The 18,913-nt window shown below is 36.1% G+C and overlaps 1 protein-coding gene across 1 annotated transcript; it reads left to right on the plus strand.

The window, feature by feature from the left end:
- The first annotated feature begins 1,749 nt into the window (after positions 1-1,749).
- Positions 1,750-7,433, plus strand: LOC121315632 (transcription factor Sox-7-like). The gene is made up of 2 exons (XM_041249895.1): positions 1,750-2,293; positions 5,958-7,433. Exons 1-2 carry the CDS (start codon positions 2,062-2,064, stop codon positions 6,827-6,829), a joined length of 1,104 nt encoding a protein of 367 aa, XP_041105829.1. The 5' UTR covers positions 1,750-2,061; the 3' UTR covers positions 6,830-7,433.
- The last annotated feature ends 11,480 nt before the right edge of the window (positions 7,434-18,913 follow it).

Consider the following 18,913-nt stretch of genomic DNA (forward strand, 5'->3'; position numbering starts at 1 on the left):
AAGTAAGGTGGGATACTGTTTCCTGTGGCAGAGACAGCACAAGCAAGTGTGACAAGTGTCCCCCTTTCTGCTGAGGTCAGAGAGCCAATTTATTTAAAGCCTCGTCTAGCCACCACCTTATCTGGTTTATGAACAGTCGTCACACCAGTTTCATCCATGTTCCAGATGTCCCCTGGTCCAAACTTGTGTCTCTGAATAACCTCTGCCAAGTTGTCAAAAAAAGCACCCACATTCTCTCTGTTAAAACTACTGGCACAAGCAAGGCTAATTGCCTCTGGTTTCCTTATTGACAGTGTTGGGTGGTGTTTAAGGTGCCTGTAAACCAACCTGAGTTGGCTTGCTCCTTATCTGTCCAGTTTCCATACTTCTTTTGGAGAAAGACCAAAATAAATATCAGATGCCTTGGATATGTATTCCACAAGGTGCATCTCCAACTCAAAAGGAAAGATCTGTCTGTTCTTAATGTATCCAACTGATGCTGTTGGCACTGTCTTTCTTCCCTGTATGTCCTCTATACTGATCTTCTTGCAATATCGACTTAAAGTGCAATAGTTTATCGCAAAATCCCTAGCTGTGCTTCTTCTGGTTTTGTTTTGAAGCTTCACCTGCCTCACTGCACTGAGCATTACATCTGGTGGTGTATTCCCTCTATCTGTCTTTGGTTCATACTTTCATACCATCTTCCTGCCTACAAAGATGTAAAAAAAAATACATCTGTAATACCTGTGTAATTACCAGCTTATACTGTCGTTAGTTGTCACATGTGACAACCATCCTCAAATTCCATGGGACAACCTGCCCCAACCAGACTGTTATGCTAACTTTACACTGACTACTTGACATGATGAACCATAGCTTTCCAGATAAAGTATCAAAACCTAAATGAGTCCTTTCTTTATTCAATACAATTTATATTTTTGGAATACCCCAATGTAACAAAGTTTTATCACAAAAGTATTAGGGCACCATTTTTTTTTTTTTCGTGGTAAAAAATATGAAAATTGTGCTCACCTCAATGTTTTGTGACTTTCAGATGAATTAACAAAATGGTTGATCTCAGGTGAAGACGACGCACATTTTGATGTTACATTTTTGTGTCAGCTCCCTCTAGAGTGGTGGATATGAGCTGTGTGACAACCACCCATGTGACAACGAGCCCCAGCCTCCATCCATATCCAAAACATATAAGTATTGTAAATAATTTACAGCACAGTAGCTATTTATAACTTATTTGACCAAATAAAAACACTATTCGAACTAAATCTAAAATACATTATATATTTAATTAATTGTTCCTATATAACTGACAGGAAAAAGTAAGTGACAGTTGAATAGTGCGATATGTTTTAGCCAGCAACGCAGTGTCTTGACATTGTTATAAATGAACGATTATACCAGTGTTAAAATTACATGTTTGTTATATATATATATATATATATATATATATAATATATATATATATATTATATATATATATATATATATATATAACATATATATATATATATAAAACAACATACATACAAATAGAAGGTTAACTTTTACAAGTAAGGAAACGCATCGTGTATAGAGATAAAAACAAATTAACGTATTGACTAATAACAGGTTTGTTCAGGTGGCTTATGTATTTTTGTTTTGTGGCTCAGGTTGAGTTACAGACTGTAGGAGGAGCTGTAAGTCCCATGGGTACTGGAAAAACCCGTACCATAAATAGAGGAGAGGCTTCTCAAACTCAGAGCCGGGCTTTAAGGAGCGCACAACTGCACACAATCATCGAGCCTGCTGATGAATCATCTTAATATCACCTGCAAAGCAGTAAGCATAAGAGAGACGAATTCGGGATTGCTTGAGAACGTAAGAGGCAGGAAAGAAGACAACACACTATTTAAAATTCACTTTTTAAAGTGCAATATTCTATTAAGAACACGTTTTTCATCTTTAAAAAGTAATTGATGAAAAAATAAGTTTAAAAAAAATGATAGTGGTCAACTTAAAACAGAGCAAATAAACCAAAGCAAATTCCTAAGTCCCGGAAAGCATAAAGTACAAATCAAAACGTAAATGTCTGCTCTAATCAGTGCATGCTCCTTGTGGCCGGAGAGCTTTGAGCGCTCGCCCGGAGAAGAGGACCCTTCAGATGGACTCACCTCTCAAAGATCCACGGCGGATAAGGGTTCGGAACCCCGCATCAGGAGACCCATGAACGCGTTTATGGTTTGGGCTAAAGATGAGAGGAAAAGACTGGCAATCCAGAATCCAGACCTCCATAATGCTGAACTCAGCAAAATGTTGGGTAAGTTTATCATCTATAATAGTTCCGCGATCTTTGTCGGACATGCAATTTTACGAAAGAGACTTAAATAAGGTATATTTTAAAATACAAGGAAAGCCCATTTGTATGAGTTATTTAATCATTTATACGCGTGTACTTAAACTTACCCATACAGTATAAGAACTAAATTACCAATAAACTTACAAAAACAAAAAAACATGTTTGAATTTTTGTAATTTGGTAGCTTATATAATACTAGAATTTGATTTTTGAATAGAAATTACAAAGAAATTAGATTTGAGAACTATTTCACCATCCTTAACTGGAGTTATGAGTAGAGGGGGGCAATAGAAAAGGACAGAGAACTTTATCACATCATCCTAAGTAGACTTGACAGTTAAAATCAATGATGTAAATAATTAGAGAAATCAGCTTAAATTAATTATTTAGATGTGTTACAGTAGCCTATTTGAACGATTACCAAAGAAGGGGGTGACAAGTATCAGTACAAATGTACTTTTTTTTTTTCTACTTTCATCTGAAGAAGAGACCTTTGAGGTCTTGAAAGCTTGTGATTATATTTTGCTTAGTTAGCCCAGTAAACGGTGTCACCTCTCCTCTTTGTTTATCATCTATGGACTGATAGTGATACGGCTACAATTCCATCCATCAGAACATGGAAACTTAACGTGTAAATCTCTGCACTACTTGCAAAACTATTAATTTGATGTTAGCCTGTCTTACCTCATGCTGCGTAAAAGTCTAACTTGGTGGTTAGTTATGTTCATTTTAATAGAAGGTGGGTATATCAAAATAAGGAACATGCTATGTTGACATGAAGCGTGTAAAACAGAGGATATGTTCTTAAGGTTACGTTTTTAAACTTATAGGGCTTTTGACCATGTTAAAATGTTAAAGGAAGCTCAACTAATTTGTTTCACAGCACCTGCTGATCAGTTTTGCAGGACCAGCAAAAAAAATATTATGATTTGATTGTTTTTATTGTGGCTTTGCGCAATACATAGCTTACTGCTGCGCCCGCAAGCTACTAGCCCAGCACAGGCATGTCTAGTCGTCTGATCATATTATTATTATTATTATTATTATTATTATTATTATTATTATTATTATTATTATTATTATTGATAATAAGTGTTATTATTGATAATAAGTGGATTATTTTTTGTTAGCTACATATTTCTCGTTTTGGTATAGGATTTTTTCTCAAAAGAGCATATGGAAATGCGTGCTGTTTACTCAAATTACACACAGATCGCAAAATGTGTAGCCATTCAATAACAATAAAAGTAGCAAAAAAATGGCAAAACAATACATTTGTATTGCTTGTTTTGAAAGTCATGTATGATTCCTTAAAACCTTGTACGCATAAATCCTATTTCACATGTGTGAATGTAGGCCTATATGTTTTGTAAAGCTTAATTAAACAAATTGAAGGATACCATTTTAAAATATATGTTTTCAACTAAATATATTTATTGATCCATGTGATAATGATAAAAATGTATATTTATATAGGAAAGACCGGGAGATTGTAACATTTGTTACCTTTTTCTCCCTTATATGCACAGGTGATTTGAGCTAGTTTGACCAGCCTTTGAAACAAACAGTTTACGTCTTTGACTCTACCAATCCCTACAAGGTGTCCGATGTTACAATTGACCCCGGGGTCAGTTGTAACGGGGGTGGGGTCGGGTGTAACATTCTGTGAAGAATAATTAAATAAACAACACATTTAATTTAGCTCAAGAACTGAATGTTTTATTAAGTACGATCAATTTTCACATGAAGCAAATATGTTTGTTTTTATTAACTCAAAAACGGAATATCTGTATTGAAAAATAAAAATGTTCACATAAGGCCATTTTTTTTTTTGTTGCCCTACTTTTAAAACGTTTTACCATCCCTAAAATTATAGGCCTTATCAACCAAGAATATGTCATTCTGAGTAACAATTGTGATATATGCACATTTAGTTTCCTTCAGTACAAGATTAATGTGCCCAAATGTAGTTCAATTAATGCTGTATGGGGTCAGTTGTAACACGTGTTACAATTGGCACCAACCCAGGGAGCCATTACTAAATCTCATGTTCCAGCAAGAAACAACAAAACTAAGAGCAATCAATTGTGTCAATTATAAGATGCTAAAAGCCTGGATCCATAAAATGGATAAAACAGGTTTATATCAAAAAAGAACATTGGGGGAACAATGTACTCTACTAGGTCAAACATCGATTTTTGTAGATAAAATCTCAGGGCAATAGCACAGACAGCTCCTCTTCCACAGGCAGACAGAGACTTGAACTGAGCATGTGCCAAGTGAGTGATGGCACTCTAGCTTGCTTCTGATTGGAGAAATTCAAGGTGTTACAACCCTCTCCTGTTACAACTATCCCCGGTCTCCCCTACACTTGTAGAGCTGTTTTTTTATACATTTTAAAATGTATAAAAATAAGAACTGTTTATTAAATACTTGACATGTTTGTAGACAGATAATTCAAAATAATAATAATAATAATAATAATAATAATAATAATAATAATAATAATAATAATAATAATACACAAGTAATCTTAATGTTCACTATTTGATCTCCCAACAAGTCTATTACATCTGTGATGGTCGTGTTAAACTACACAGGCCCTGAGCATGGGGACATTCCATCAGCTGTTGTTGCTAAGGGAAGCTTCTTTCTGTTGTAGGAGTTTTGTTAGGTAATAAGGCTGGGCTTATTCATTGACAAAAGGAAATTGATACTTACAGTACATGAATGGCAGGTGGTTTTTAAGGAGCTAATACTTTCAGTTGTAATTGGGAGTTTTGCCAGTCGGCCCTGTTAATCGTGATCCAGCAGGCAGACAGCTTGTACCATTTAAGGGCTAATTGAAACTAAATCAGCATTATCCTGCCAACTGCCCTCAATACAAATGGCGGTTTGAGTAGCCCCTTTTGTTTTTAATTCAGCAGTGCACTCCCCTTCTACAATAACTGATTGTCTACAATGCAATGAAGTTGAATGTAATTACATTTTATTTAAACACACATCTGAAAACACCAGTTATTATGTGATAACCAATGTGTTGGCAAAGACACACAAACCTTGAGAAACTGTATGTGAGCTACACAACACAATTATGCTGACCTTGCACAATTTGAATGGGTCTTTACTGCGCATGTTTTTTTCCCAATGTAAAAAGTTAATGCAAAGAATGTAAGATTAACAGTTTAGTTTTAACTTTTAATTGTCACTAGTCCACCTGTTACAGTAAATTCAGGTGGTGAAGAATTGTGTAGCTTATTGAACAGTTGTGTCTATTCTTAATTTGTTTTTTGCTGATCCAAGCATATTTACAAGACTAGTTAGCTTACATATTTTGTCAAACTTGTAATCAAATGCAAGTATCTTATCTGAAGCCATGCCTGCCTGATCTGGTTTTATGTGTATACATTTGTATGCAAAAAAAAAAGGTTAATTTATTTCTTAATATATATATTTACATTTTTGGGAGGAACATTTAAACTTAAGTGCTTAACAAACATAAATAACACCTAAACAATATTCTTTTAAAATTTTGTATAAGGGTAAATCAGATCGGTGAAAGAGACTTTAATTTTTATTTACTGCCAGAGATTGACATTGCTGATCATCTTTTGTTTTGTTTTAGGCAAGTCTTGGAAAGCCCTGAACCCTTCCCAAAAGAGACCATATGTGGAGGAAGCTGAAAGGCTGAGGGTGCAGCACATGCAGGACTACCCCAACTACAAGTACAGGCCACGGAGGAAGAAGCAGCTTAAGGGTATCTGCAAGCGAGCCGATCCCAGTTTCCTACTTAACAACCTTTCTCCGGATCAGAACTCCATCCCGGACAACCGTAGACCAGGCCTGGACAAGAAGGAGGAAAGTGGCTACTCCTCCAGTCCAGGTCTCCCCATCATCAGAAGTTTTAGGGAGCCTCCAAGCTCTAATGCCAGCTCTGGTACTTACCCGTATGGGCTGCCCACCCCACCTGAGATGTCACCGTTGGACCATATAGACCATGATCTGTCCTTCTACTCCTCTTCCTGCCCTGAAGAAGCTCGTCCCCATGGGAACAGACATACCTACCATCCCGAATACACCCAAAGCAACAACCAGTGTGATGGCCACCTGGGTCAAATGCCCATGTCTCAAGCAGGGTCTACTATGATTGTCTCTGCTTCCAGCTGCCCACCCCCGCTCTTTTACTACACCCCACCTTATAACTCCATGCAGCACCACATCCTAACCCACCGGGGTCAACTGTCCCCACCTCCAGAGCAACAAAATCTGGAGACCTTAAATCAGATCAGCCAAGCAGAACTCTTAGGAGAGATGGACAGGAATGAGTTTGACCAGTATTTAAACTCCACAGGCCACCCAGATCACAATGGGGTGACCATCACTGGGCACATCCAGGTCACTCCAGCAGCTTGTACCAACAGTTCTTCAGAAACCAGTCTCATCTCCGTGCTGGCTGATGCTACAGCAGCTTACTACAACAACTACGGCATTTCCTAAACCATAAAAGGACTACTAAGACATAAACATTTTGATCCATCTGAACGGTTCAGTATTTCTACCACAGGCAGAGAATGAGAGCTATGAGAGACCTACAGTAGTGAATTGACATCTCAGGGTTGCACGGACAAAAAACAATAAAATGTATAATTTATTTTATATTCATGTTGTTGATAAACTCTCCACTGTACTAAACAAGTTTATGGAACTGGCTGGTGTTGACTGTCATTGTTTCCTGTATAGATGCTGTTAACCCTATTTAATGTGTTTACATAACAATTGCATTTTGGTTGTCTTGAATTTACTTTTTTTGCTATTGCTGTTGTTGCTTTCCTTGGAGTTTGGGCTTATGTCTGTATTACGTAACTGACTTCCTCTCTTTTTTTTTGAATGACATGTCTTATGTAAATCTTCCTACTACATGTAAGAATATGTCCATGCTGCATTCATTTTGGTGTAATATGAAGAAAACACTTACTGTCGTTCTGATAGCCTGTTGTTACTGGGCTTCTAAATATTTACTCGTTAAAAAAAAAAAAAAAGGTTGTTAATTTAGGCTTGAGAAATTGATTACCTTTAAATAAAATATAAACTTTTATTCACACCCAACTGTCATTTTTCATTTTTTTAAAGCTTATTTACAAACCCAAATTTCAAACCCAGGATTTCATGTTCGATAAAAAATGTTGTCAGTTTTTTGTTAAGTAAATGGAAAACTACAAAGCGGTATATAATTCAGTATGTTAACGTAACATTATTTAGCATGTTTCATTTGACTTCATCAAGCACAAAACTTAATTCTATAGGGAGATGCAAAACTTCTGGCCATAGCTGTAGGTATTTGAAGGGCTGAAAAACAGACAAGTCGAATAACAAGCTATAAATGTTGCCCTCTGACACACACAGATTTAAAGGAATATTAATATCTGAGGCTAACATCAGCCCAGTATTTTGCAACTGCAATGCCTTCATAGTTTAATAAATACATGCAATTAAATAAATAAACTATGCATGTGTATCAAGACAAAGGCTTTTTTCACAATCCCATGAATTATGTATACCAATCATTTACCTAGCAGTATAGCCCAAACAAAAGGCAACAACTCTTTTTTTATTCCTAATGGTTCCTGTTGCTACCAACACAATATAGCTGAAAGGAATTACAAAGAGGTTTTAGGTGTCCACCAGCTCACAGTGAGTTAATGGCTGAGCTGGCATTCAAACCGAGGATTTCAAAGCTCATAGTCATATTGTCTTGCACCTGAATTAGAAACACTGATTTGGCCCCAGTTATTTTCGGGTCGATTTTATTAACTCTCTCCATGTGGATAACCTCAGATCCTACAAAATTGTAATACAGCCCAACACTCAGAGTCACATTGTAATACAGCCCAAGACTCTGAGTCACATTGTAATACAGCCCAAGACTCTTGAGTCACATTGTAATGCAGTCCAACACTCTGAGTCACATTGTAATACAGCCCAACACTCGGGTCGCATTGTAATACAGCCCAAGACTCTGAGTCACATTGTAATACAGCCCAACACTCGGGTTCAACCTGTTTTTTCTTTGTTTGTTTTAGCAAATCAAAACCATTATGCCAATCAAGCTACTACAGCCTTGTGTAATATGAGAAATCCTGTATGTTGACTGGTTTACGTGCCACACACATAACCTCACACACACACACACACACATATATATATATATATATAATATATATATATATATATATATATATATATATATATATATATATAATAGTTTTTTTTACAAAATATAAAAGAAATTCTGGTGCTCTGACAAATCCTGGTGTCTGGTTGGTTTTCCTGCATTTTTGGGAAATAGTTGAGTCGTGTTTCTTGTAGAGGATGTGCCCAGAGTGCAGTGTTTCCTGCCTGATAAGACCAACTACTTCATCAGGATGTTTGGGGCCTACTCACCATTTACAAAGCCAGGGCTGAGGAAAGGAACTTGCTGTTCATTATGAGAGGAAAAATAGCTTCACTAATGAACATCTCACAGACCTGTTCTCTCTGACTGGGGGTCTCATTTACATTCTTACTTTATTTTCTGTCTATAAAGACAGGGATTTTTTTTTTGTTTACACAAAAAAGTCTTGATGGTATTGAATAATTGTAAAAGTTAGCATGTGTGTGTGTCTAGATTCCCTTGTAATTCATATGAGAAATGCTCATGGAATACTATAGTTAATCTAGTAAATAAACACAAAATGAAATTAAACACAATACTCCATGTACACTTGTATAAAACTGATTAAAAAATCATATTTTATTATGTACAAATCTGTCTGAATTCCATTTTATGCTGCTTGTTTAGTACTTATGAATAGGCTTGTACCTTTTCAACATTTATTTTTCAGGGGCTAACAAAATACAATAATAAATCACTCACTATTTTGAGTAATATATTAATTTATTTTATTTCGTTTTGTGTCGACTCATGTTCTTTATTGAAACATCATGAAACCTGTTAATTTGTGCAACGGGTTGCAGGGGCTGTGAAATGTGATCATTTTCAATGTATTCTATACTTAAAACTGACATCTGACCAAATGTAGCCAGGGCAGAGATATCCAAGAGAAGGAAAATCCCAGCAAATGAAACAGGTGTTAATCATACTTGACTTTTTCACAGACTTCCCTCACATGCCTTCATGCTAAAAAGTTAAGAATAATATAATGTGACAGGAACTCTAGCGATTTAAAAATATGTAGCTATCAACTGCTGCAGAATAGTTTAGGAAATTAAGCCACTAGGAGCAAATCATTTGTGTTATAGCCATAAGTTAAAGAGAGGATTCATACAAATACAAAATCAATTGTTTGGGTGCAGAGGAGGTTCTGGAAGAGGAGTTGGCGGTTGTCTTTGTTTTGGTTGAGGTAAGGGGGTTTATTAGGGTAAGGGGGTGTGTTTGGACTTGGTAAAGTCTTCTGTTGCAATTCCAGTTCCAGGATCTCCAGGGACAATTGTACTTCCTTGAGGAGAATTTCCTCCGACCTCAACCTGAGACCTCACTGCATCTCGCCCCACTTTTTCCAATACCTGGTAACAAAACACACTCAAAATATTAAGAAACCTGGCTGTCAGAATCTAGTATGACTCATAAAGGCTAGCTAGATCAATGAGAGGGTATGTAAAGTGGTCAAAGTTAGCGAATGGCTTGTATTCCTTTAATCTTAAATGTGTTACCCTTACCACTGTTGGAAGAGACTTTGTTTATCTTAATATGTCGTGAGTAGGGAGTCTCATTGTTATAAGATGTCATCTTAATTCTCTAACTAATCATTGTGGGACACAGATTATTCAACAGCACATATCTGCCTGATGCAGTTTTCCTGTTGTACCAAACTATGTTTATACACATAAAGCACTGCCATATTAAATACATAGAATATGTTTCCAAAATAACAGCAGCCCAATAAGCAAAGACTAGCAAAAAATAGGAGCCAAAGAATGGACCAGATTCTGAGTAGGGATTTTTGCCACATGGCATAAGATACCCACAGATGCAGACAGAGCTGCAGTATGGGACAACAAATAAAGCCCATGGCCAAGCTCCAATATTTCAGAATACAGCAGGTTCATAGTGGTCATCTGTTATGAGGAGATAGGATGAATATTCAGTGAAAAAAGCACAGTTTTGGTCACAGTTACTTATTTACAGTATTAATTTAAATATTGTTAAAAACAATTAAATAAAAATGTTTTAAAAAAAACCCATCAAATAATATAAAAAATAAATATATAAAATGTGTACCTGTTTGTAACATGTGCCAATCCAATAAATAATACTTAGTTTTAGTGACTTGTGGATACAGTTTGGAGGGTGTGCTGTTCATGATGTAGGCCTATACATTATTATCTCACTTCACCACACACACTGCATACCTCATTGCTTAAGTATTCTACTTTTTTCATTAAAAGAAAGCTATGTAGGTAAAATCATGCACACAAAGTTAACTATATTAGTCTCTATTCACAGAGCTTTATCTACAGGAAAAAAAAAAGTCTATTTTTATAAATAAAACAGAGTTTAATATAACTGTTTTAGACTTTAGCTGGCTTATTTAAAAAAAAGCCAAGAACATATTAAAACTTAATTTTATTCATTAAAATTATATTCCTAAATAACTTTGTGAATACAGGCCAATATATATTATATCTCAATTTTAAACTTTAAACATCAAATGAAAACATTAAAAGTTTGTATAACATTCTTTTAAAAATCTTAATTTAGAATTTTAATTATTCCAATCAGTTTACTTCTGGTTCAATATGGGGTCATAAACAGTTTGATAGTGAAATTCTATATTTGCTTCTTCAACAACAATCTAGAACAGTTTCATGGATACTAAATGTAATTGTGAATTTCATAAAAACAAACTTCAATAAAACATTATAAATAACTCATGCGTTACAGTTTTTTAAATAGGGCCCATGATTTAAATTATTATTGTCATGGAAATTTTGCCAAAGAAACAGAGAAGATTGCCCTGTGTTTGTTTCTTACTACATACTCCCAGGAGTGGTGTAATTCATCTCTTGGAGCTTTGTTAAGAAGGGTGTGTGTATTGTATTTCCTAATTGCAATATGTTTTTGTAATTTCCTTCTCTAATGTTATTTTCCCTCTCCCCCAGGTGCACACTTTGAATCCCCCTTGTTACCCTTGAACATATTGTAACTTTATTTTATAACAGCAGTGATAGTATATCAATATTGTTACTTAAAACTAACCCTTACCCTTTACGACTGTGTTTTTATTCATTTATTCCTGTGTTGTTATTGTCCAATTAATATGAAACTGACCTTGTCCTATCAGATTAATTTGCAGAGCCAAATCATTTTCCAGTATAACATGTGCTGTGTTCTTGTGCATAGATTTGCAATAACTTCCTCTCTGTTTTACAAATCACCTTTACATCAACTACAAAAGCACAAGAATATCAGTCAAGGTAACCTGCAAGCTTCACGTTTCATATAGGGCATCATCACTACAGGTGGAAAAGGGGACATTGTAAATTGTAGGCATAAATTCAGCATGGTATGAAATAAGAAACCTGTACTGAGCTTCCTGTTTTGTTTTTGTTTTTTGTCAACTGTTGATATCATTTGAAGTGAGACTCACTCGATTTTGGCATCAATTTGAACAGTGCCACTCCTATAAGAAAGTTAATGACAATGCATTGCAATGCATTCACAAATCCCACTCCTTACTATTTCAAATATTTTCTAATCTAGGCTTCGCTGCTGTGTTTGCAATAATCAAACATGTGGAGACTATCTGTAAAATTGACAGTGAAACTCCTAACTGAATGACCCTGCCCATACCTTTCTCCTTCCAAAACCCATTGATGCATTAACAAAGAGAATATATTAGAAAACATATATATTCTATTATAGAGCACAAAAAGTAAACGTGACTGTACTTGTAAGCTTGTTTAGACTCTCTTACAAGTTTATATCTAACACACATTTTGTCGTAACGCCAATTCCTTTTTCAAGATCAAACGTTTAACTGTAAGAGCTGTACTGAGCGTGCTCAGAACCAAAATTTCAAATCCCTATAACTCAGGAACAGATCAATATTCACCAAACCAGAAAAAGGCCACGATTCTTGTACCCTAAAATTGTCAAATAAAAATTCCAAACCGTTTTGGAGCTGGAGACTGACAAAAAAAATTGCAAAAAACAGACTTTTAATTTTTTTTCAGTATCTGGGTCTCAGAACAAAATGACCCACATCAAGATGTCTAACCAAAGGGACCACACATGCAAATTTTCGTGCAAATGCATTGAACAGGGTCAAAGTTATTAAAGTACACATAGTATTTAACTATTTTGTTTTACAATGTTTTACTATAAATACCATCAGGCTCTTAAGAAAAATAAAACACAAATAATTATTAATGTATTTAAACTAAAAGGGTGTAATATATTGAATGTACACCTCATGCAGTGGGTTGGCATTGCTATTTAATGAAAACTGGCACAGGCATCCAATGACTCCACTGTACTCGGGGCGATGTCTGAGTGTGTTAACTGGGATTTAGTACAGGACATGGCATCAAATCCAAGCTCGGCACCTTCTTTATAAAGCAAAGCTGGTTTCTTCAGGTTGCAGTTTGCACCCTCACACCACTAATATAACAAAATTAGTAAGAAACAACTTAGATGGAGTTCTTATGGGTTTTTTCTTCTTTTCTTTTACTACACATTATTCAAATTGTACACTGGAGTAAAAAGATGAAACAGTGCCCAGTTACAGACATTCACTTCTATGGTGCAAGTCATGTCAGTAGTTACCTAACACACCTATACCCAGGCCTCCAAAGGTGATAGGCCAATTCACTACACCACTATACCAGCCTCCCTCAAACAACAAAAACACCAAATCAAAACAAATAAATTTAACGTCTTAGGTTTAGCAGAGAAAAAAAAATGCAACTGTACAACAGTATGGTTGTTATTTTGTGTTTGTACTGTAGGTTACAGTGCCCTCAAAAGCTGTGATCGAGTGTAGTGTTTTGAACACCTCTTATGTGGTTTGCAAATGCAATGACTACTCAGTTAGCACCTGAGCTATATCTTCCCAAAGTGTTGCTGTAAATTAAACTGTAAAACTCCTCTTTTCTTTGCATTCAGTGATCTAACAGTTAATTCCTGCAGCTGCAGATGGCTCAGTGAAGGTAATCCTCTTTCAAATCAATCCCATTCAAACCTCTACACACATCTATTCAAGGGAAAATTAGCCTAATGCAATTATTAGTTTTACTGTCTTCTACATGGGCAGAACAATACTGGTAAGTCTGTGGGATGTTTTGAACCTGAATCCCAATAGAGTCAGTAGAAAACAAGAACAAAAAGAAAGAAAAAGAGATATCAGGTGTAACGGGTGCTGTCTATGTTTACCTGCATGGATAACGAAGCTTTGATGTGCTGTCACAGTCTCCCTGCTGCGCGAATCAATGGCTGAGGGGTGAGAAAAAAGAAATCTCAGCTTGGCCTGGATTTTTCTACAGCTGCCACAAGCAGGGAAGGACATTGCAGGGGACAAGGGACACAGGGATCAGCCTAGAATGATTTTCTGTCCAGCAAGGTAAGCAAAGGAGCTTTCAAAACATACAGGTGTTGTTAGTTTTAACTCGGAAGATTGATGCAGCCCAAAAAAACGGGTCAGAGAAAGAGCTTTGAAAAACCTTGATTTTTAACATTTCACTGTTAAGCAGACAAGTGGAAGAGGATACAGGTGTTAAAACTCCCACTCCACTTTTTAAAATGTATTGATAATATATGTATTTTGATTATGATTATCTTAATTTGTAGAATTATTATTTAGTTAAGAGTGTTGGTTCTTCTTATTAATTACAGCCTTATATGTATGTATTAATTTATTGAAATACCATTAATTCCTTTAAAATGTGTGTATACTTGGGTATCTACTTCCCATTACATGGAAGGACTATTTCCAAAAAGATAAAGGACTCTATTGTCTCTTTCTGTCTGACAGTGTAGAAACATTATTGTAATACATGCAAGCATTCATATAAAGACTACTCAAGGCAGTTATGGAAATTGTCTTTATAACAGGTGGTCCCTCTATACACATACATGTGTAAAAAAAAAAAATTGAAACAAAAATATTAGTATGTCTTACTCTGAAAATATACATGTATACATTATACAGCTGACTGTGAAAATGATGTTGTGTCCTGGAAGACCAATGTAATTTAAATTACATTCTGATAACAATTACTCATTATGTTACTCATAATGTTTGTGTATTCCAACTTTTAATTGCATGCCTTGTTTTGGCTCTTGTGAGGAAAGCTTGTGAGGAAAGTGGGATGGATCATGAGACTGCAGGTTGATTGTCTCCTTTGCAGATCGTGATAATCTGAGGGATATCTTCTCACAATGCAAGTCATTAAGACGCCAGATCTCACTAATGTGATTTGTCAGCACATCAAGTTCTTTTTCTAATTGTATACTGGCAACCCAAACAATAGCACAGTGTATTTAAGAGCTTCATTTAAAAATGTGTTGCTTAAGTTAGTGTTTTTAAAAATCACGTGGAAAAGTTTTTTGCACCCAGAAACATTTCACAAACAACCAGCAGCTGCATTGAGATTAGCTCTGCAATTTAAATTCTACCCTGCAATTGTTCCCCTAAAACAGTGGTTCTCAGCTTTTTCCAAAGGAGAGACGACGAAGTACTTCTCCACAAAACTCAGAACAATATTTATTAAAGCTTAGACAACAAATACTACGTTATTCATATTTTCATTACATCTTTGTTCTTTGGCCTCGCCCTTCAAGGTACCCCAGGCTGACTATAGGGAAGCCATGGGCAGGGAACAGGATAGCTGCCCTCTGCTTTAGGCAAAGCCGAAAAACACGCGGAGGTTGGGGAGGAGGATTGCAGTCATATATAAAAATCCCATTCTATCTGATCATTGGACGTGTTGTTTATCGAATGACGGGTGTTCAGGAAATGAGGGTGCCTAATATGCTTGATGTTTATGATTTTTATATATCTTAAAGGCGAATTCAAACCTGCAACCCTTCTTTAAGGCTCAGTTCTCTACCCCCTCATTCCCAGGGCTGCAAGAGCAGCCCATACTGCAGGAGGAGTGCAATTGCTGCCACTGCTAGGGAGTAGTTCAAGCAGTGATGGAAGATTTTTTTGTGGCTGAAAAAGTAAAGAATCCTAAAATGCTAAATAAATGCAATTAAATGAAGGCATGTCCAAAATGTTGAACAGGTCAAAAAATTACAATATATACAGGAAATTTAATAATTGTCAGAATCAATAGATTAATTGCAAGCAGATTTTACTTATTAATATTCTGTGTTTTCTGCTGATTTGCAGATTTGGGGTTTGGGATTGTGATAGGTGCAGTTGCATTATGTAGGGATCGTTTCATGGTATTCCATTTTGCCCCAACACCCAATTTAGTCTCCCCAAGCTTTTTAAGGTGTTCTTTTGTGATTTGGCTGGTGTCTGTTTGTTGTTCCAGCATTTCAGGTTTGCTTTCACAAGGTCTAGCTGGAGATGCTAAGGACTGCTTTGATGTCGGCCATGTTTTGTTTGTACTGCAACATTTCTTTTCTCTAAACAACTTGCATAGTCAAGATTAAAATATATTTTAATGTTGAAACTTCTCTCTCGGGCCCTGATTATTCTCAGCACATAAGATCTATGAAACAATGTTATAAATAGACCCAGTAGTTTGAACTGATATTGTTTATAGTCACATTGAAACGACCCCACCAGGTGATTTTTTTAAGCCACTTGGTCCAATAAAAAATGTAAAATAAGACACCAAATTGTTCAAGGTTATAAGTTAATGCGTTAGTCTCTAACTGTTTGGGCTGTTCAAAATGCAAAATTATGTCCTTTATAATAACAGACATCTAACACATGACTAGTAGCTTATAGCAAATTGGAAAAACAGATATTGTATTCAGGAACTATTCATTAAATATAAACTGTATTGCTGTTTTTTGTTTGTTTTTTTACTTGAATTGTGCAGAATGTTCTATGCAGGGGGTGGCATCTGTAAACAGAATAACAGGTAATTGAATTTTGACAAATACTTAATTTGACAAATACTTCATGATTATAATTGTTTAAAATTGCACCCGTGCATAGAAACACAAGGAAGCATTTCTCTAAAAACCTTGTGAAGCCATCAAGACCCTTGTGTATTATATTATTACTGGGACACCATGCACTGACAACTGTTTTAGCAACAGTTAGCAGCTTTCTCTTTTTTATATATATAAATTGCAGAGATTGAATCACATCTAATTATAAAGAATACAGTGTAACTGGTTGGGCTGGCTGTGCACAAGTTATTGTGTCTCACCTACAGCGGTCAGCGTTCTCTATGACAATATAACACACCTTGTCTAGGAACATCTGATTCATGGGACAAATGTGACTGGTGGAGGATGGGAACAAACTGACACCTGAAGGGCCTAGACAAGTGTCACTGTATGTTATACCCCTTTTTTGCACAGGCAGCTGTTTATATGATTATAACGTCAAATCTGCAGGGGTCAGAATTCTGCCTAATAAAAATCTATTATCTGCCTAAGCCTCTATAACCTGCTGCAATAGCAAGGTGATAAACTCATTGGCATGGCAAAACAAAGACAGTCACTGTAGCCCATTGTTGAAATATACACTAACTTTCAAACAACCTTTAGTAAGTTTCAGAAAATCAGTTCTGAACTGTTTCACATTTTTAAATCACCTGCCACAATGTAATAACATCAGAAGAATGTTAGAATTATGAGTTTTACCTTTTCATAGAAGCTTTACTTCTAGCTTGTCAGTTTGCTTACATGTGAAATGCTTTTGGACAGATACCATGCACTGTACCAGAAGATTTGTGTTCAGATTATATCACACAGTAGCACCTGCTAAGAAAATCTTGGATTTGTCAAACATGTGAGGTTCCTTCACCAAGAGCTAGTGCTATCAGCAGCACCCAGCCATCCTGCACTGTGCTTCTCCCCCAGCAGAGGGAGCAAGGACCTCCCCTTTACCGCATTGTTTGGGCAGTTAGGATCTTTAGGATACAGAGTATACTTCTGTCTATGAATGAGATCTCATCCCAACTTTCCGAGCAAAGACAATAGCAGCGGGATCAGAAAATCTGTTGAGGGCTGCTGTAGATGTTTCAAAAGTGAAACATTGTAATTATAGATTGATAAGGGACAGTGAAAATGGTACTGAAGCTAATTTAGTAGGATAATTTTTCAAATCATAAGAACATAAGAACATAAGAAAGTTTACAAACGAGAGGAGGCCATTCGGCCCATCTTGCTCGTTTGGTTGTTAGTAGCTTATTGATCCCAAAATCTCATCAAGCAGCTTCTTGAAGGATCCCAGGGTGTCAGCTTCAACAACATTACTGGGGAGTTGATTCCAGACCCTCACAATTCTCTGTGTAAAAAAGTGTCTCCTATTTTCTGTTCTGAATGCCCCTTTGTCTAAACTCCATTTGTGACCCCTGGTCCTTGTTTCTTTTTTCAGGCTGAAAAAGTCCCTTGGGTCGACACTGTCAATACCTTTTAGAATTTTGAATGCTTGAATTAGGTCGCCACGTAGTCTTCTTTGTTCAAGACTGAACAGATTCAATTCTTTTAGCCTGTCTGCATATGACATGCCTTTTAAGCCCAGAATAATTCTGGTCGCTCTTCTTTGCACTCTTTCTAGAGCAGCAATATCTTTTTTATAGCGAGGTGACCAGAACTGAACACAATATTCAAGATGAGGTCTTACTAGTGCATTGTACAGTTTTAACATTACTTCCCTTGATTTAAATTCAACACTTTTCACAATGTATCCAAGCATCTTGTTAGCCTTTTTTATAGCTTCCCCACATTGTCTAGATGAAGACATTTCTGAGTCAACAAAAACTCCTAGGTCTTTTTCATAGATTCCTTCTCCAATTTCAATATCTCCCATATGATATTTATAATGTACATTTTTATTTCCTGCGTGCAGTACCTTACACTTTTCTCTATTAAATGTCATTTGCCATGTGTCTGCCCAGTTCTGAATCTTGTCTAGATCATTTTGAATGACCTTTGCTGCTGCAACAGTGTTTGCCACTCCTCCTACTTTTGTGTCGTCTGCAAATTTAACAAGTTTGCTTACTATACCAGAATCTAAATCATTAATGTAGATTAGGAATAGCAGAGGACCTAATACTGATCCCTGTGGTACACCACTGGTTACCACACTCCATTCTGAGGTTTTTCCTCTAATCAGTACTTTCTGTTTTCTACATGTTAACCACTCCCTAATCCATGTACATGTGTTTCCTTGAATCCCAACTGCGTTCAGTTTGAGAATTAATCTTTTGTGCGGGACTTTGTCAAAAGCTTTCTTGAAATCTAAATAAACCATGTCATATGCTTTGCAATTATCCATTATCGATGTTGCATCCTCAAAAAAATCAAGCAAGTTAGTTAGACACGATCTCCCTTTCCTAAAACCATGTTGACTGTCTCCCAGTACCCTGTTACCATATAGGTAATTTTCC

This window comes from Polyodon spathula, chromosome 5 (genome assembly GCF_017654505.1).
Source record: "Polyodon spathula isolate WHYD16114869_AA chromosome 5, ASM1765450v1, whole genome shotgun sequence".
In the NCBI taxonomy this organism is placed as follows: domain Eukaryota; kingdom Metazoa; phylum Chordata; class Actinopteri; order Acipenseriformes; family Polyodontidae; genus Polyodon; species Polyodon spathula.